At 53.3% G+C, this 15,060-nt stretch overlaps 2 protein-coding genes across 5 annotated transcripts; one reads left to right on the top strand and one right to left on the bottom strand.

The window, feature by feature from the left end:
* The first annotated feature begins 5,996 nt into the window (after window positions 1-5,996).
* Window positions 5,997-7,650, top strand: LOC119250253 (cytochrome c oxidase subunit 7A1, mitochondrial). Its single transcript, XM_037518031.2, has 4 exons — window positions 5,997-6,066; window positions 6,723-6,809; window positions 6,933-7,017; window positions 7,496-7,650. The coding sequence occupies exons 1-4, from the start codon at window positions 6,052-6,054 to the stop codon at window positions 7,549-7,551; spliced, it is 243 nt and encodes an 80-aa protein (XP_037373928.1). The 5' UTR covers window positions 5,997-6,051; the 3' UTR covers window positions 7,552-7,650.
* Window positions 7,651-7,887: 237 nt separating this feature from the next.
* CAPNS1 (calpain small subunit 1) lies at window positions 7,888-15,060 on the bottom strand. Of its 4 annotated transcripts, none has more exons than XM_037517985.2 (10): window positions 14,794-15,060; window positions 13,848-13,881; window positions 13,500-13,589; window positions 13,279-13,336; window positions 13,116-13,180; window positions 11,275-11,343; window positions 11,098-11,176; window positions 10,872-10,988; window positions 9,257-9,315; window positions 7,888-9,092 (listed from the first exon to the last, which is right to left on the bottom strand). In XM_037517985.2, exons 1-10 carry the CDS (start codon window positions 15,045-15,047, stop codon window positions 9,066-9,068), a joined length of 852 nt encoding a protein of 283 aa, XP_037373882.1. In that variant the 5' UTR covers window positions 15,048-15,060; the 3' UTR covers window positions 7,888-9,065. The 4 variants fall into 4 exon arrangements, with proteins under 4 accessions (XP_037373882.1, XP_037373883.1, XP_037373884.1 ...); XM_037517986.2 differs by lacking the exon at window positions 14,794-15,060 and adding an exon at window positions 14,593-14,642 and having other exon boundaries at window positions 7,890-9,092; XM_037517987.2 differs by lacking the exon at window positions 14,794-15,060 and adding an exon at window positions 14,455-14,489 and having other exon boundaries at window positions 7,891-9,092.

Raw genomic sequence — 15,060 nt, 5'->3', positions numbered from 1 at the left:
GAACCTTGTTGGATTAAAAAAGCATGAAGTCCTCATAATAACGCAGGGCTGCACAGCTTATACCCCCAGTGGGCTCCTGATTCTGAGTTTGAACCCTTTTGCCCTGCAAGCTGACAGAATCATTTCTAATTGCTCTGCATATGCCATCTTGAAATTCATAATGTTACCTTAGAATCTATGTTTGTCTGATGGGACAATAGAGCATGCATCAGGGACCTGGAGCCTGGCTCATGGGTGTTTTCTCCTCCCATACCACTCCCCACCACCCTGGGATTGCCCAGAAAAATCTAGAAGCTCTGTGAAGCACTGAGGCCTGACTTCAGGAAGGGGATGGAATGACCGAGTCAGAGAACATTTGTATTATATTGTATTTCCTTCGACAAATATTTACCAAGTCCACCCACATACCAGCTCCTGCAGATGTCTATCTAAAGTCAACAGACGGATAAATAGAGGCGCTACAGTGTTTTCCAGGATAAAGAACTGAGTGTGGAGGCGGGAATATGATAAAAAGCAAAGAGAGTTGCTATGCAGCAGAACCATTTTGAATGCATGTTTAATTTAGACAGTACCAACGGTATGAAATCACAACAAACCAAGAAAGATCAAATAAAAAATATTTGTTTCAACACAGAAAATTAAGGAGCAGGCAATGAATAAGAGTGAGTGAGACAGTATAAAATATTACGGGCTGGGCTTCCCCAGTGGGGCAGTGGGTTGAGCTCCGCTCTATGAAGCTGTCTACAGCCTCAGCGGTTTTGATCCCGGCCGGCTAGAATCCCACATGGCGCAGCAGACCTCTCCTGAAACACATCTGCTGCTCCCCTCAGCAGTGTTGTCTGTCTGTCTGCCTGTTCTGCTCCCTGCTCTGTCTCTGGCGTATTCTCTCACCCTCCTGCGCTGCTAACTGTACCCCAGTTCTTGTATAAATAAATAAAATCTTAAAAAAAAAAATATCATGGGCTGGTGGAGACTTAGGTGAAGTAGAAATGCATGTTCCTGTGTTGATCAGCTTTTGCTATATAACAAGCTTGTCCAAACTCAGTGGCTTCAAATAATAAGCATCTCCCAGAAAAGAAAAGGCTGTGGAGTAAACCCAGGCTGTAGCATAGTCTGCTTCACCATGGGGTCAGGCTTCTTCAAAACTATCACCTCCTCTCCCCAAGGAGGGGAGTGAGAGGGGGGGCAGGGGGCATCTGTAATGCTTCGGCTATCATACCCAGTGGGCCAAGAGAATGCAATCATGTGGCATCCAAGGCCTCCCCAGTGGCGCAGCAGGTTGAGCCCAGTGCTATGAAGCTGTCCGCAGCCTCTGCAGTGCGGGTTCAATTATTCCTGGCTGGCGAGGGAGATACCCACATGGCGTGGCAGACCTCTCCTGTCTTGCCTGCGGCTCCCCTTAGCAGTGTATTTCAGCCAGTCTGCCTGTTCTGTTCCCCACTCTGTATCTGGTGGATCCTCTCACCCCCTGCATCTCTGGCCTGTACCCCAGCTCTTGTATGCAGAAATAAATAAATCTTAAAAAAAAAAAAAAAAAACAAAAACAACCCTTTGGCAAGGAAGCTCTGAGTCAACTCCACCAAGATAAAACCTAGGTCAGGCAGGGCTATGGCAGAGAACAGGGAATGTGATCAGGCTCACAACAAAGGAAACTTCAGATATCAACTCCCACCTCTCATCAATTACAGAAGGGAAGATTTGTGACAGGCACCTATTTATTTGTATATGCAAACCATTCTCTTCTTTCTCCTTCCTTCCCTCCCCACCCCTTTACACAGGAATTTTTCTTGGAGGTTAACTTTGCCAGCTGGTCGCAAGGTAACAGAATGCTCGGTGAGACCATGCTGAACATGGGGAGTATTCATCAATACACTCTGTGTGACTGCTGAGACTCTGGGTTCTGGAGAAAAGCCAGCTTTTTCAATTGTTAGGATAGTGTAAAAAATGGAGTTGTTTTTGTTATTAGAAGTGACCTCTGGGGCTTCCCTGGTGGTGCAAGGGGTTAAGACGCAGCACTATGAAGCTATCACAGCAGCATGAAGCACTATGAAGCCACAGCAGCATGAGTTCGATCCCCGGCAAGCGAGCTACCCGCATGGCGCAGCAGACCTCTCCTGCCTTGCCCACTGCTCCCCTCAGCAGTGAATTTCAGTAGCTCTGCCTGTTCTGCTCCCCACTGTCTCTGTCCTGCCCCTGCATCTCTGGCCTGCACCCCAGCTCTTTTATGCATAAATAAATAAATAAATCTTTAAACAGAAGCGACCTCTAAGGTGTAGAGGGTACATATGGAAGCTGAGTAGCTGAAAGGTGGACAGTCCACCTTTCTCTTTGCCTGGCCTTCAATATCTGCTCTGCGGGAAACAATGGAATTCCTTTAAGCATTTTTCCTTTAAAGACAGCACACTTTTCAGTTTTCCCAGTAGAGGGCGCTGGATGACACTGCAGGAGGAAGAGACTGCAGATTCCAGGGCAGGAAGGGGTGTGTGGTGTGTGGTGTGTGGGTGTGAGATCCTGCCCCAACCTCAGCCTGACAGTGATCTTTCTGCATACGCTCACCCAGACACCATGGACAGGACCCCATAACCTGCACACAGCCTCCTGCCTCTTCCTGCCTTCCAGCGACTCTCTTACCTGAGTTAATAGGTCTGCATGTTAAACTTCCCTATTTAGCCTACTGGGTGGTCCCCACCTCCTGATTGGACCCAGACTGACAGTGACTACTGCACTTTGCATTTTCAACAGTTACAATCTTGCCCATTCTCAGTCTCGCTGTTTGACTCTGCAGTCATATCTCATTGTGGTTGGGATCTATATTTTCCCGGTGACAATTGACTGAGCATCCCTCAACGTGACTAAACACACCTGACCTTGGGAAATCTTTGAATTAGGTAGAGAGATATTAAGAAACTGAGTAAAGAGGGCCTCCCCGGTGGCGCAGCGGTTGAATGCTGGGTTGCGAAGCTGCCCGCAGCCTCTGCAACGCCGGTTCGATCCCCGGCCGCGGGACGAGGGTCCCACATGGTACGCAGACCTCTCCTGCCGCCCGCTGCTCCCCTCAGTCACTCTGCCTGTTCTACTCTCCGCTCTGGTTCTGGTGAATTCTATCACCCTCCCGTACCTCTAACTGTACCCAGTGCTTGTATAAATAAATAAATCTTAAAAAAAAAAATTATTTAAAAAAAGAAATTGATTAAAGAAATATTGAAGAAAGTCAAAATTGTAGTATTAAGGGCCTCCCTGTGGTGAAAGGTGTTAAGCACAGCACTATGAAGCTATTCCCAGCTATTGCAGCACGAGTTCGATCCCCAGCCAGGGAGCTACCAACATGGCACAGCAGACCTCTCCTGTCTCACCCACTGCTCCCCTCAGCAGTGTATTTCACTCAATTGGCTTATTCTGCTCCCCATTCTATCTCTGGTGAATCCTCTCACGCCCTCCCCCCGCCACCTATACCCCAGTTCTTAAACGCATAAATAGATAAATAAATCTTTTTTTAAAATTGTAGTATTAACTTTCTTGGTGGGGGAATTTGTGAATATTTTATATTTTAAGTATTGGTAATACTTAAGATAAATTGGCTTAGTTAAATAATAGTTCAACATCGTAATTCCAATTTAAAATGTGAAATCCGGGCCTCCCCGGTGGCGCAGCGGTTGAGCGCTGGGTTGCGAAGCTGCCCGCGGCCTCTGCGGCGCCGGTTCAATCCCCGGCTGCTCCCCGGCCACCAGAGGAGGATCCCACATGGTGCGCAGACCCCTCCTGCCACCCGCTGCTCCCCTCAGCAGTGTACTTCAGTCCTTCTGCCTGCTCTGCTCCCCACTCTGGCTCTGGTGAATTCTCTCACCCTCCCGCGCTTCTGACTGTACCCAGTGCATGTATAAACAAAACAAACAAACAAATATAATAAATAAATAAATAAACATGCCTCTATTTAAAAAAAAAAAAAATAAAAATAAAATGTGAAATCCACAGAAAGGGTCAGATTGGATTGAATAAAAAATATAAAATAGGGCCTCCCTGGTGGCGCAAGGGGTTAAGACTGTGAAGCTAACCACAGCCACTGCAGCACAAGTTCGATCCCTGGCCAGGAAGCAGCCCACATGGCGCAGCAGACCTCTCCTGACTTGCCTGCTGCACCCCTCAGGAGTAGGCTTCAGTCAATTTGCCTGTTCTGTTCCCCACTCTGTCTCTGGTGAATCCTCTCACCCCTCACACCTCTGGCCTGTAACGCCGTTCTTATATGTATAAATAAATAAATCTTTAAATATAAATATATAATAAAATGTGAAATCCAGGTAGTGACTATGATTTACTTTTTTTTGACATCTTACTGTTTATGTTCATTATTAGAACAACTGATAGACTATAAGAACACATTTATAAGTTTAAAATTTTAGATACCTCAAATTTATTGTTATTGTTAGTTTTGAGCAAAGATTCAGTTATTAGTCTATAGTGGTTCTTAAACGAAGCACTCTAACATATTAAATTTACAAGCATAGTTTGAAAATGTTAAGGGAATTTATTAAGTTATAAAAGCCTCTTAAAAGAGGTTGTTAAAACTTTTTAGACTAGGTCAGAATCATTACTGGTTGCTAGTTCCATCCCTGGCCAGGGAGCTGACCTACATGGCACAGCAGACCTCTCCTGTCTTGCCCACTGCTCCCTTCAGCAGTGTGTTTCAGTAGATCCACTTGTTCTGTTCCCCACTCTCTCTGGTGAATCCTCTCACCACCCCGCACTTCTGGCCTGCACCCCAGCTCTTGTATGAAAAAGTAAAAAAAACTTTGGAAAAAAATTGTGGGGGCCTCCCTGGTGGTGCAAAGGATTGAGCACAGTGCTGTGAAGCTGTCCACAGCCTCTGCAGCGTGGGTTCAATTCCTGGCTGGCCAGGGAGCTACCCACATGGCACGGCAGACCTCTCCTGTCCCACCTGCTGCTCCCCTCAGCAGTGTTTTCGGTTAGTCTGCCTGTTCTGCTCCCCACTCTGTCTCTGGTGAATTCTCTCACCCTCCCATGCTCTGGCCTGTACCCTGGCTCTTGTATAAATAAATAAATCTTAAAAAAACACCTTAAAGGGCCTTCCCGGTGGCGCAGCAGTTGAGCGCTGGGATGCGAAGCTGCCCGCGGCCTCTGCGGGGCCGGTTCGATCCCAGGCTGCTCCCCGGCCACCAGAGGAAGGTCCCACATGGCCTCAGCAGTGTGCTTCGGTCCTTCTGCCTGTTCTGCTCCCTGCTCTGGCTCTGGTGAATTCTCTCACCCTCCCGGGCTTCTGACTGTACCCAGTGCTTGTATAAACAAAACAAACAAACAAACAAATAAATAAAACATGCCTCTATTTAAAAATAAATAAATAAAAAAATAAATGTGTTGGGATTCGCTTTAAAATAACCATTTTTTTTAAAGTTGAAAAGATAGCTGAAAAACACAATAATGGTGATAACTGTTGAAGCACGTAATGGGTCCAAAATACCTTTCTGCTGCTCTTTATGCTTGAAATTTACCAGAATAAAACAAAACATAAATATAAAAACATCTGCTACACGAACCTTCCCGCTAGAAAACAGTAAAAAAATAAAAAATAAACCGCATTAACTGTTAGTTCATTTATGCTCTCATATTAGTTGATACAATGTTCTCAACCAACCTCTGAGGAAGATCCTGACTCAGTCTCCCCGTTACAGATACGGAAACTGGGGCTCGGCCGCGCGCCCACTCAGCCCGTGCAGCGCGCGCGGACCTGCAACCCCAGTTTTCCCGGCCGTGACGCGCTCTTCAATACTCACCTCGGTAGGTACCGCCTTCCTCCCACTCGGACCAATAGAATTTCCTAGATGAGTAACAGATGGCTGCTCCAGCCACTTACCTGTTGGCACCCGGTCCCACGCGCGAGGGTTGGACGGCTCCGCATCTGGGGGCGGGACTCGCCGGTTCTCTCACCCAATCCGGGGCCCGCGCGCCCGGGGCGGGGCCAGGGCCTCCCGGGGAGGGCAGGTCACTGCGCGTCCTTGGCGGAGAGGGCAGGTGACCGGCCGAAGAGGAGGACGCAGAATGAGGGTCCAGCGGGTGAGGGCCCCCCACGGGCCGGACCGGGGTTGCCATCCCGGAAGTCCTCGCCCCAATACGAGATTCTCTCTCCCTAAACGATCCGGGATCTGGGGCGCGGAACGTGATCCTCCGGGGGTGCAGGGCTCCCCCTGAGCAGCCGGGGGTGCCGGACACGGCCCGGAGCCCCGGGTTTGAGCCGCTTCGCTTTCTGCATCTCCCTTCGCGCTCAGACCTGGGCGCTGGGGCCGAATACCCCGTCTCTTCCCCGGAAGCCCCTAGGATTTCCCGATGCACCCCGACATTCCCGGGACCTGAGCTCGTCCCATGAACCCAGAAAACCTCCCTTCAAAATCTTCGGACTGGGACGGGCCGCGCGGGCGCCTCGCCTCCGGGCGCGCCTCTGCTGCTGACAGCCTGGCGCCTGCAGCCAGCCCCGCCGGGCCCGTCCCCTTCGGGGTCTCCTGTGATAGGACCCCCTCCCCGACTCGTGCTGGCAATTCCGACATGGCCTTAGAGACGCTGGGGGGGGGGGCGGGTAAGCCCACCCTACGGCAGAGCCTCGGCGAGCCCGACCCCCTCTGCACGCGCGCGCACAGCACCCCCCACCTCCGCCGAACCCACTCCGGGACGCCCCTCCAGGGGCCCCCCAATGCCCATCCTCCCTCTCTCCCCAGGTCTCCCAGGCACTGTTTCGTGCCTTCAGCTCGACCGCCCGCACTCACATGGCGAACAGAGTGGCGGAGAAACAGAAACTCTTCCAGGTAGGCGGGGCGCGGGCGGGGCAGGGAGGAGCCCAGGGCGCCGGCGGAGTCCGGGGAGGCGGGGAGTCCCCTGCGCCGAGCCCCGGGGACATCCGTTTCTCATCTGAGGTTCCCCACACCTAGGCGGACAATGACCTTCCAGTGCACTTGAAAGGCGGGGGAGCCGACAACATCCTGTACCGACTGACTATGCTGCTGGTGACGGGGGGTGAGTGTCGGGCCGGCTCCGCCTGAGCGGCAGGAGGCTGGGCTCCAGCACGAGGGAAAGGGGTTGGTCCAGGCTAGGAGTTTAGGGAGACCAGGGCAGTAGAGAACTAAGTGGAACCTGGGGTCTGGGAGGAGCTGGCTTCTGGGCTGGCCAGGTTTGGGGAACGTGCTGGAGTCCTGGCTACCATACAGCTGCAGAGCACCTTAGGGCGTGGTCTCCCGTCCCAGGATGGGGGCTGGGCCAGGATGGGCCTGGGACCCAGCAGGCAGGAGTTGAAGAGAAAGCTCCCAACCTGGCCGGGATCTAGAAGCAGGGGAGTCCCCACCTGAAGTGCATTCTGGGAAGGGAGCTGGAACCTGCACTGGGGTGGGATCCAAGCTGGTGGCTGCAGGAGTCTGTAGAAGGGCATAAAAGCTGCAGATGGGGTTCAGGAAGAAGGTTAGGGTCTCATTCTGTATCCCCCACACTCCCTCCATAGGCACCGCCTACAGCCTGTACTGCCTTGGCTGGGCCTCCTTCCCCCACAAGAAATAAGCCCAAGAAACCTGCAGGACCTGAGGGACATGAACAACAAGCGTCAATAAATGTGCTGGCTTCTTAGGGAGCCCAACCTACCTCTGCTCTGTGTGTGTGTGCCCCCCCAGCTCACCCTCCCACCAGCTAGGGGGTCTCTGCCCTGTGGGCTGCCTATCACCCAGCCGAGTCTCTCATGCTAGGCCAGGGCTATTCCTAGGATGTTGCTGCTTCTTGGCTCTCTCAGAAGGGCTGGGGACCTCAAGTGGCACCCAGGGCTGCCCCTCAAGGCCTGGGGGCTTGGGGGAATGTCCCCAAGTGGAAAGGGAGCTCTGTATTTTTTTTTTAAAGATTTATTTATTTATTTATACAAGCACTGGGTATACTCAGAAGCGCGGGAGGGTGAGAGAATTCACCAGAGCCAGAGTGGGGAACAGAACAGGCAGACTGATGAAATACACTGCTGAGGGGAGCAGTGGGAAGCAGGAGAGGTCTGCACACCATGTGGGACCCTCTCCGGCAGCCGGGGATCGAACCGGCGCTGCAGAGGCTGCGGGCAGCTTCACAACCCAGCGCTTAACCGCTGCGCCACCGGGGTGGCCCGGGAGCTCTGTATTTTAGATGGTAGCCCCTTCTCACTGCAGGGCCAGAGGATGGGAAGGAAAATGCTGGCCACAGCTAGAGGCACAACAAAGAGAGACTCAGGCCCTGAGGACAGACTCATTCAAGAACAAGCAGAGAGGCAAAGGTGGCTCTGGGGGACAGAGCTAGGAGTGGTACTGAGACCTCCCACCAACCCGGCTCTAGCAACAAAAGCAGAGATCGCCCAGGCTTCTGGGTCCCAGCCTCAGGACCTGCAAGGGGTCTCAGCAAGAATGAGGCTGTAATTCAGCTGCGACCCGGCATGAGGAAAAGGACACAAGAAAGGACCAGGACATACACACAGATCTAGCTCTGGGGACAGACACGGAGACAAAGTCCTCTCACCCCCACTGCCAGGGCCCCTCAACTCAGAACATGAGGCAGATGTCAGAGAGAGCAGCGACCGGGTATATTTATTCCTGCCTGGATCTGGCAGGCTAGGATCAGAATACAAAGGCACTGGGGCGTGCAGGCCTGTTATGGCCTGGAGTGGGGCTGCCTGGGTGGTAACATGGGTGTGCCAGGGTGTGTAGGGACGGGAGTGAACCTCCCAGGACTGAAAAGAAGGGCCCTTGAGGCATGGGGCTTGGCACAGGTGCACAGGAGAGGTTACGGAGAGAGCGTGAGATGGGTGTGCTGGGAACGGAGTGACCCCTGGGTCAGGCCACATCTGAGAGTCAGAGCTGGGGTAACGTGGGCCGGGGCATGTTGGGGCATGTTCGGCCCTGGCTGTTGACTGAGAAGCCAGTGCCAAGGGCTGGGAGAACGTAAAGGCCTGTGGGTTGGCAGAACCCATGAAGACATGACTGCAGATGGGATCAGCCCTGGGAGACCGAAGGGTCCAAGGTGACTCCTCTAGCGAGGCGGTGAAGGGGCAGGACTGGAACTCCCATTCAGGAATACATCGTCAGCTGTAGCCACTGGGGAGAGGAGGGCGCAGAGTCAGGAGCAGGGAACCTATGGTTACCAGCCCCCTCCTCCCTGCCCTCACCCAGGGGCTTCTGGGAAAATCTGAGGGAAGAAGCCCAAGCACAGAGCGAGCACATGTGGCCAAGGTGAAGGGGCCCCTGCAGGGCGTTCTTACCTCCTGGATGTTCACCTTGATTTGTCCAGTGCCATCTTTGTCAAGAGATTTGAAGGCACCTGGAAGAGAAAGGAAGGGCTGAGGGGAGTGGCTATTAGGATGAAAATGTTATACTGATAGATGGGATGACAGTAATCCCAGGGAGCGCTTTAGGAAGTGGTTTGATTGTGTTAATGCAATTAGCCCAATTCTGAGAGACAAGTGTCATTGTGAAACAAAGCACAGAGAAGTGACACGCCCCAACTCACACAGCAGGAAAGTAAAGGAACTGTGATTGCGAGCCAGGCTGTTACCCACCCTTGTCTATTCTGTACCCCACCCATCCCCCTCTAACACACCACAGTCCAGTCCCTGCCTTCCTAGGGGAAGGAGGCTTTGGAGGCTCCACTTCCCGCCCCTGCAATTCAGCAGTCCCGCTCCTGTCCTGAAACTCAGCTCCATGGCCCCTGACAACATCTAAGCCCAGGCAAACAGATGCCCACACTGTCCTTGCTTGCTCTCTCACCACTCAGTCGCTACCCTTAGGTGTCCACACCTATGTCCCAGACACTGCACCCACTGCAGTTACTACTGGCTCTCTTGCCCCTGAATGCCCCTATGGCCATTTCTTGTGCCTTCTCATAGATGACTCTGGTCTCGCCTACCCTGCTTTTGTCCACTCCCACTGCACGTCCCTGCCATCTCCAATGCCTGCCCCTCTTCAGCCCACCTCCTCGCTGCATTATCCTCCCTGGGTTCTGCAAAGAGCGGGCCACCTGGCCCTGGCCTTGCCCTGCCTAGAACCTGCAGTGGTTCTCAGGCTCAGGTCGAGTCCCCCTAAACTTGGCATTCAGAGTCCTACATGGCTTGACAGTACCCACTGCTCCTGCCACGTTGCATTCAATTCTTATTAAAGATCTGAGTTCAAGTTCTGACTTTGCGACTTCCTGAGAGGCTGTGAGCAAGCAGCTTTGCCTCCTTGAATCTTACATCCCTCTCCTTAAAATGAAGACATTAATTCTCACTTCTTAAGGGCGTCTTAAGAATTTAGTATATTAATAGTCATAGGAGCCATCATAATCCAGCTCTACTCACCCCACCCAACCTTACGTCTCCCCATCCCACCCCCTCATCCGTACCCTGAACTGAGTCCAACAGAAAACACCGAACACTCTGTCTTCTCTTCCCTTCTAGGCCTCTGCACAGGCTGCTCCCCTTGCACACTTGCCCCCACCCTCTCACGGGGTGTCACATTTCCTCATCCTTCTGGCTTCAGCTCTTGTGTCCTACCCCACAAAGCCCTCCGTGACCCCTTAGCTGCATCAGGAGCCTCATAGGTTCAAATAACCCTGTGCACTGCCCACCCACCAACCTAAGCCCACTCTGCCCAGAGCTCCCCCTCAGGGCGATGCTGTCACCTGGCCTAGGCTCCCCACCCTGACAGCCATCATTCTGAACCATCGGCTTCGTCATCTGCCTTCTTCACTGGACTGTGGGTATCATCAAGGCAGAAACTAGAATTGTTTTGCTCACTGCTGCGCCCCCTACCATCACCCACTTTAGGGTCAGTTTTAGGGGAGAACCTGGCCAATGGAAGATGAACAAATCCCCACCCAGGATTTGCAGTGTCACTCACGGAACATGGCGTCCAGCCTGACCAGGCAGCTGATGAAGTTGTCAAAATTCATGTTCCCTGCTTCATCTGAGTAGCGGCGGATGATCATGTTGTAGAGATGCTCATTCAGATGGAAGCCTAGGAATGGTTCAGTCCCTCAGGTGTGGGGGCCACACTGCCCAACCCACTCCCAGCCCTGGGAATCGATTCACACAGCTCAGCCCCGCCATGTCCCAGTCAACCGCACCTGCTGCCTCAAAGGCCCCTGGGAGTTCACTGCCACTGATGGTCCCTGAATGGTCCACATCAAACTGTTTGTATATGGCCTGTGGGGACAGGGAGGTCAGGGTTCATGGAACATTGTTAACACAGCAAACCCATGGCTTGGGGGACTTCATGCTGGGAGTTTCAGGTGTTAACCTACCTGCCATTTTTTGATGTTGTTCCACAAGTACTTGAACTCCTCAAAGCCCAGCTTGCCTGTGGTGTCGCTCTGGTAGGAGGGTGTTAAGAATAGGGTGATGGCTGAACCCAGAGGCCACACTATGTAGACGACAATGACAACAGCCCAGCAGGGGGACCTGGGCTAAACCCCACTCCTGTCCTATCCTAGTGGATCAACTTTTCCTTATTCCACTGTTTATTTTTCTAAGGACTCCCTCTAAACCATCTGGGGTTATACTGAACTTCCCCAAACTACAAATTCCTCACCTGAACATAGCTGCTAATTCCTCAAGACACCAGTCCTGTGGTAGTATTCCCCATCACAGAAAATGAAACAGATTCAAAGCTGAAAAAAGATCTAAGATCATATTAAAGCTAATGCAGCCAGACCACTTACTATGTACTGGGCTAACCTGTGCCTGTAGCTCCAACTTGGTATCATCATCAAAATACACCCCTTTTTAAAAAAATTTTCTTTTTATTTATTTATGCATACAAGAACTGAGGTCTAAGCCAGTGATGTGGGGGAGGTGGCGGGGAGAGGATTCACCAGAGACAGAGGAAGGAGCAGAACAAGCCGATCTGAAATAAACTGCTGAGGGGAGCAGCAGGCGGGAGAGAGGTCTGCTGCGCCATGTGGGTCACCTCCCTGGGCGGGGATCGAACTCATGCCGCAGTGGCTGGTGATAGTTTGATAGAGCTGAGACTTTAACTCCCTGTATCACCAGAGAGGCCCAAAATTCACCCCATTTTAGATAGGCCAATGGAGGCATAGGAAAGCCCACCAATCTTGTTGAGGGGCAGAGCCAGGATTATTTAATCCTATAGAACGCATGTATGTGATCCTGTGACGTGTATGTATCCACATTGTGTTGAGGGTATATGTAGCCAAGATCAGCGAATGACTGGCCCATGTGCATATACACGTGTTCCTATGCATGCCTTCACATAGCATCATGCACATAGGTGTGGCCTTATATGTGTATGGCTGTTAGAAGTTTGGGTTCTCAAGCCCCAGAGACCAAGTCCAAATTCCTACCATTTATTGGTAACTTAGATTGTCTCTCTCTGAGTCTTGTTTTTGTTACCTACAAAGCAGAATGTAATATAATGAAATATTACTCAGAAATCAAAAAAGACAAACCATTTGCATCAACATGGATGAAGCTGGAAGAGATCATCCTAAGCAGAAACAAGCCGGAAGGAGAAAGACAAATATTGGATGGTTTCACTTATATGCGGAATATAGAGAAACTAAACAAAAGGTCAAGAAAAAGACAAAACTAGCAAACTGACCATAGATCTGAGGCACACAGCAGGGGAGGGAGAGGGACCAAAACAGGGGCAGGAAGAACACAAGGGAATATGGAGATGGTCCATGCATGATGTGGTGGCGGGAGATCTATGGGGACTACACCTAAGTGGGGTATACTGATAACTGTACAAAAATGAACAATGATGTAAGAAAATAAGTAAAATAAAATGGAGTGGAGGGGCCTCCCTGGCGGCACAGGGGTTAAAGATATATCACTATGAAGCTATCTGCAGCCTCTACAGCGAGTTCAATCCCCGGCCAGGGAGCTACCCACATGGCGCAGCAGACCTCTCCTGTCTCGCCCGCTGCTCCCCTCAGCAGTGTGTTTCAGTCAGCCTGCCTGTTTTGTTCCCCACTCTGTCTCTGGTGAATCCTCTCACCCCCCGCACCTATGGCCTGTACCCCAGTTCTTGTATGCATAAATAAATCTTTAAAAATAAATAAAGAAAAAAGAAAGACAAATCCCCTCTTCATCCAAGGTCTCCCTTAGACTGCCCCAAGGATACATCCATCACGGCCACCATGCTGCGGCACGTGTCAATGCCAAAACCATCCGTCTTCAGATCAGGATCTGTGGGGGAAGAAGTTGAAGTTCAGAGGTCAAAGGTCACTGGCACCCCAGCCCCCATGCCTCTCAACCCGCCCAGTGTGTTAATGCCAGTCACTCACGTCGAGTCACAACCTTGTTGAGAATGTTCATGAGTTCTGTGGCACTGACTTCCATGTCCTGAGGGGAGAAGGTGGGGGTGGGTCAGGGTGACTTGAAGGGATCGGGGCATGTCATGAAGGAGGACAGGAACTTCTGGACTGCCACGGTGGAGTGCGTGTGTGAGCAGCCCAAGGGAGGCATGGGAGGATCAGCACAGGTCTGGGGGTCCGGGGTTACTTACATCTCCAGCCAGCTGGGCAAAGAGTCGCCGGAACTGACGGACCTCCTCGCTCTCATTGGCCTCAATGTTGGCATAATGGGTGCGTGGGGGCTGCGGAGGGAGGAGATCTCAGAGCAGGGAGGGGAAGGGAGTACCCTGGACAGGACAGTCCTAGTGGGGAAGCCTGAGTGAGCTGGGCCATCAAAGAAATGACAGGTCAGAGGACAGGTAAGGGGCATAACCAAGACCCAGGGTAAATGTGAGGACACGGTAAGGGACAGGCTGAACGAGAGGAACTTCTTAAGAGGGAGAGGGAGTGGGATTTCTTCAAAGGGAGAAGAGACATCTCTGGCGAGGAACTCAGCTTACCGGGGGCTCTGGGTTGTACTGCGCAGCCGCCTCGCTGAAGGGAAACAAGGGGGAGTTAGGCCCAGGGGGCGGGGCCTCCAACGGGCAACGCCACCCCCCACGCTCCAACCCCCCAAGCCCCAGACTGCCACCCTCCTTACCTGCTCCCTCTGCCCACCTCGTCTGTCCTTATCCTCACCTGTCCCTATCCTTGCTGCCCTGGTTGCATAGATCGGGAAAGCTGGACGCCCACCCTACAGCAGGCTCCGCTGCTGCCGGGCACACCCACCTAATGGCAGATTCCTCAATATGCCCAGCCCCTTCGAGGGCTGGCTTCAAGGAAGCTCTGCCCAGCCTCCCAGGGCCCCGCCTTCCTCAGGTCTCATCAGTCTAGGAACTGTCACCACCACCCCCACCCGGGCTCCATTAGACCCTGCCCCTTCGAGGGGTCACTGCCCGGTGACCGAAGGTAACGCTACGTTCCTAGACACAACCTACCTCCACCAGGATAGTTTTCTATTGTAATACGGCCAGTCCCTACTATTTTAATTTGCCCCAGCCCTCGGGCCTTGACCTCTTCTGGGCCCATCTCAGTGACCCACCTAGGACAGCAGTTCCCTCCCATTACCAGGCTTTGCCCCACAAGAAGTGACACCCGGCCTCAGCCAGCTAGGTCCCCCAGACGGCTCCCCGCCAACAGTCAGACCACGCCCAAGTCAGGCCCCGCCCCAGACTTATAAAGGATCCAGGTCAGTCTCCAAGTTACCCCATTCTATTCGTGCAGGACAAGCCTCCTCCTCGGGCCCCGCCCTCCCGGGGCCCCGCCCCCGGGGCCCCGCCCCCCGGGGCCCGCCCCGGGGCCCGCCCCCGGGGCCCCGCCCCGGGTCACGCCCTCCCGGGCCCCGCCCCCAGGGCCCGCCTCCCAGCCCCGCCCTCCCCGGCCCCGCCCTCCCCGGCCCCGCCTCACCTGATGGCGCTGATGACCCCGCCCAGGAAGCGCATGGCGGTTCCGCCGCCGCCGCCGCCGCCCCCTCCGGCTGCAGCACCGCCGCCCCCTCCGCCGCCGCCGATCAGGCCCCCGATCACGTTGCCCAGGCCGCCGCCTCCCCCGCCGCCGCCGCCGCCGGCCCCGCTGATCAGGCCGCCGAGCACGTTCCCAAGGCCGCCTCCGCCGCCCCCGCCGCCGCCGCCGCCCTTGAGGAAGGAGTTGACGAGGAACATGGCGCCGCTCGGC

Source organism: Talpa occidentalis, unplaced genomic scaffold, assembly GCF_014898055.3.
Source record: "Talpa occidentalis isolate TD23 unplaced genomic scaffold, MPIMG_talOcc4v2.1 talOcc4.17, whole genome shotgun sequence".
NCBI lineage: Eukaryota > Metazoa > Chordata > Mammalia > Eulipotyphla > Talpidae > Talpa > Talpa occidentalis.
This window is presented reverse-complemented; position numbering and strand designations above follow the sequence as displayed.

Bases quoted from the DNA above. Each gene is read 5' to 3' on its own strand.
- LOC119250253 (XM_037518031.2), top strand. The intron at 6,810-6,932 runs GTAGGCGGGGCG...CCCCACACCTAG, and splicing joins AGAAACAGAAACTCTTCCAG to GCGGACAATGACCTTCCAGT. The intron at 7,018-7,495 runs GTGAGTGTCGGG...CTCCCTCCATAG, and splicing joins TATGCTGCTGGTGACGGGGG to GCACCGCCTACAGCCTGTAC.
- CAPNS1 (XM_037517985.2), bottom strand. From the start codon at position 15,047: ATGTTCCTCGTCAACTCCTTCCTCAAGGGCGGCGGCGGCGGCGGGGGC. The intron at 13,882-14,793 runs GTGAGGCGGGGC...GTTTCCCTTCAG, and splicing joins GGGGTCATCAGCGCCATCAG to CGAGGCGGCTGCGCAGTACA. The intron at 13,590-13,847 runs GTAAGCTGAGTT...CTCCCTCCGCAG, and splicing joins AGTACAACCCAGAGCCCCCG to CCCCCACGCACCCATTATGC.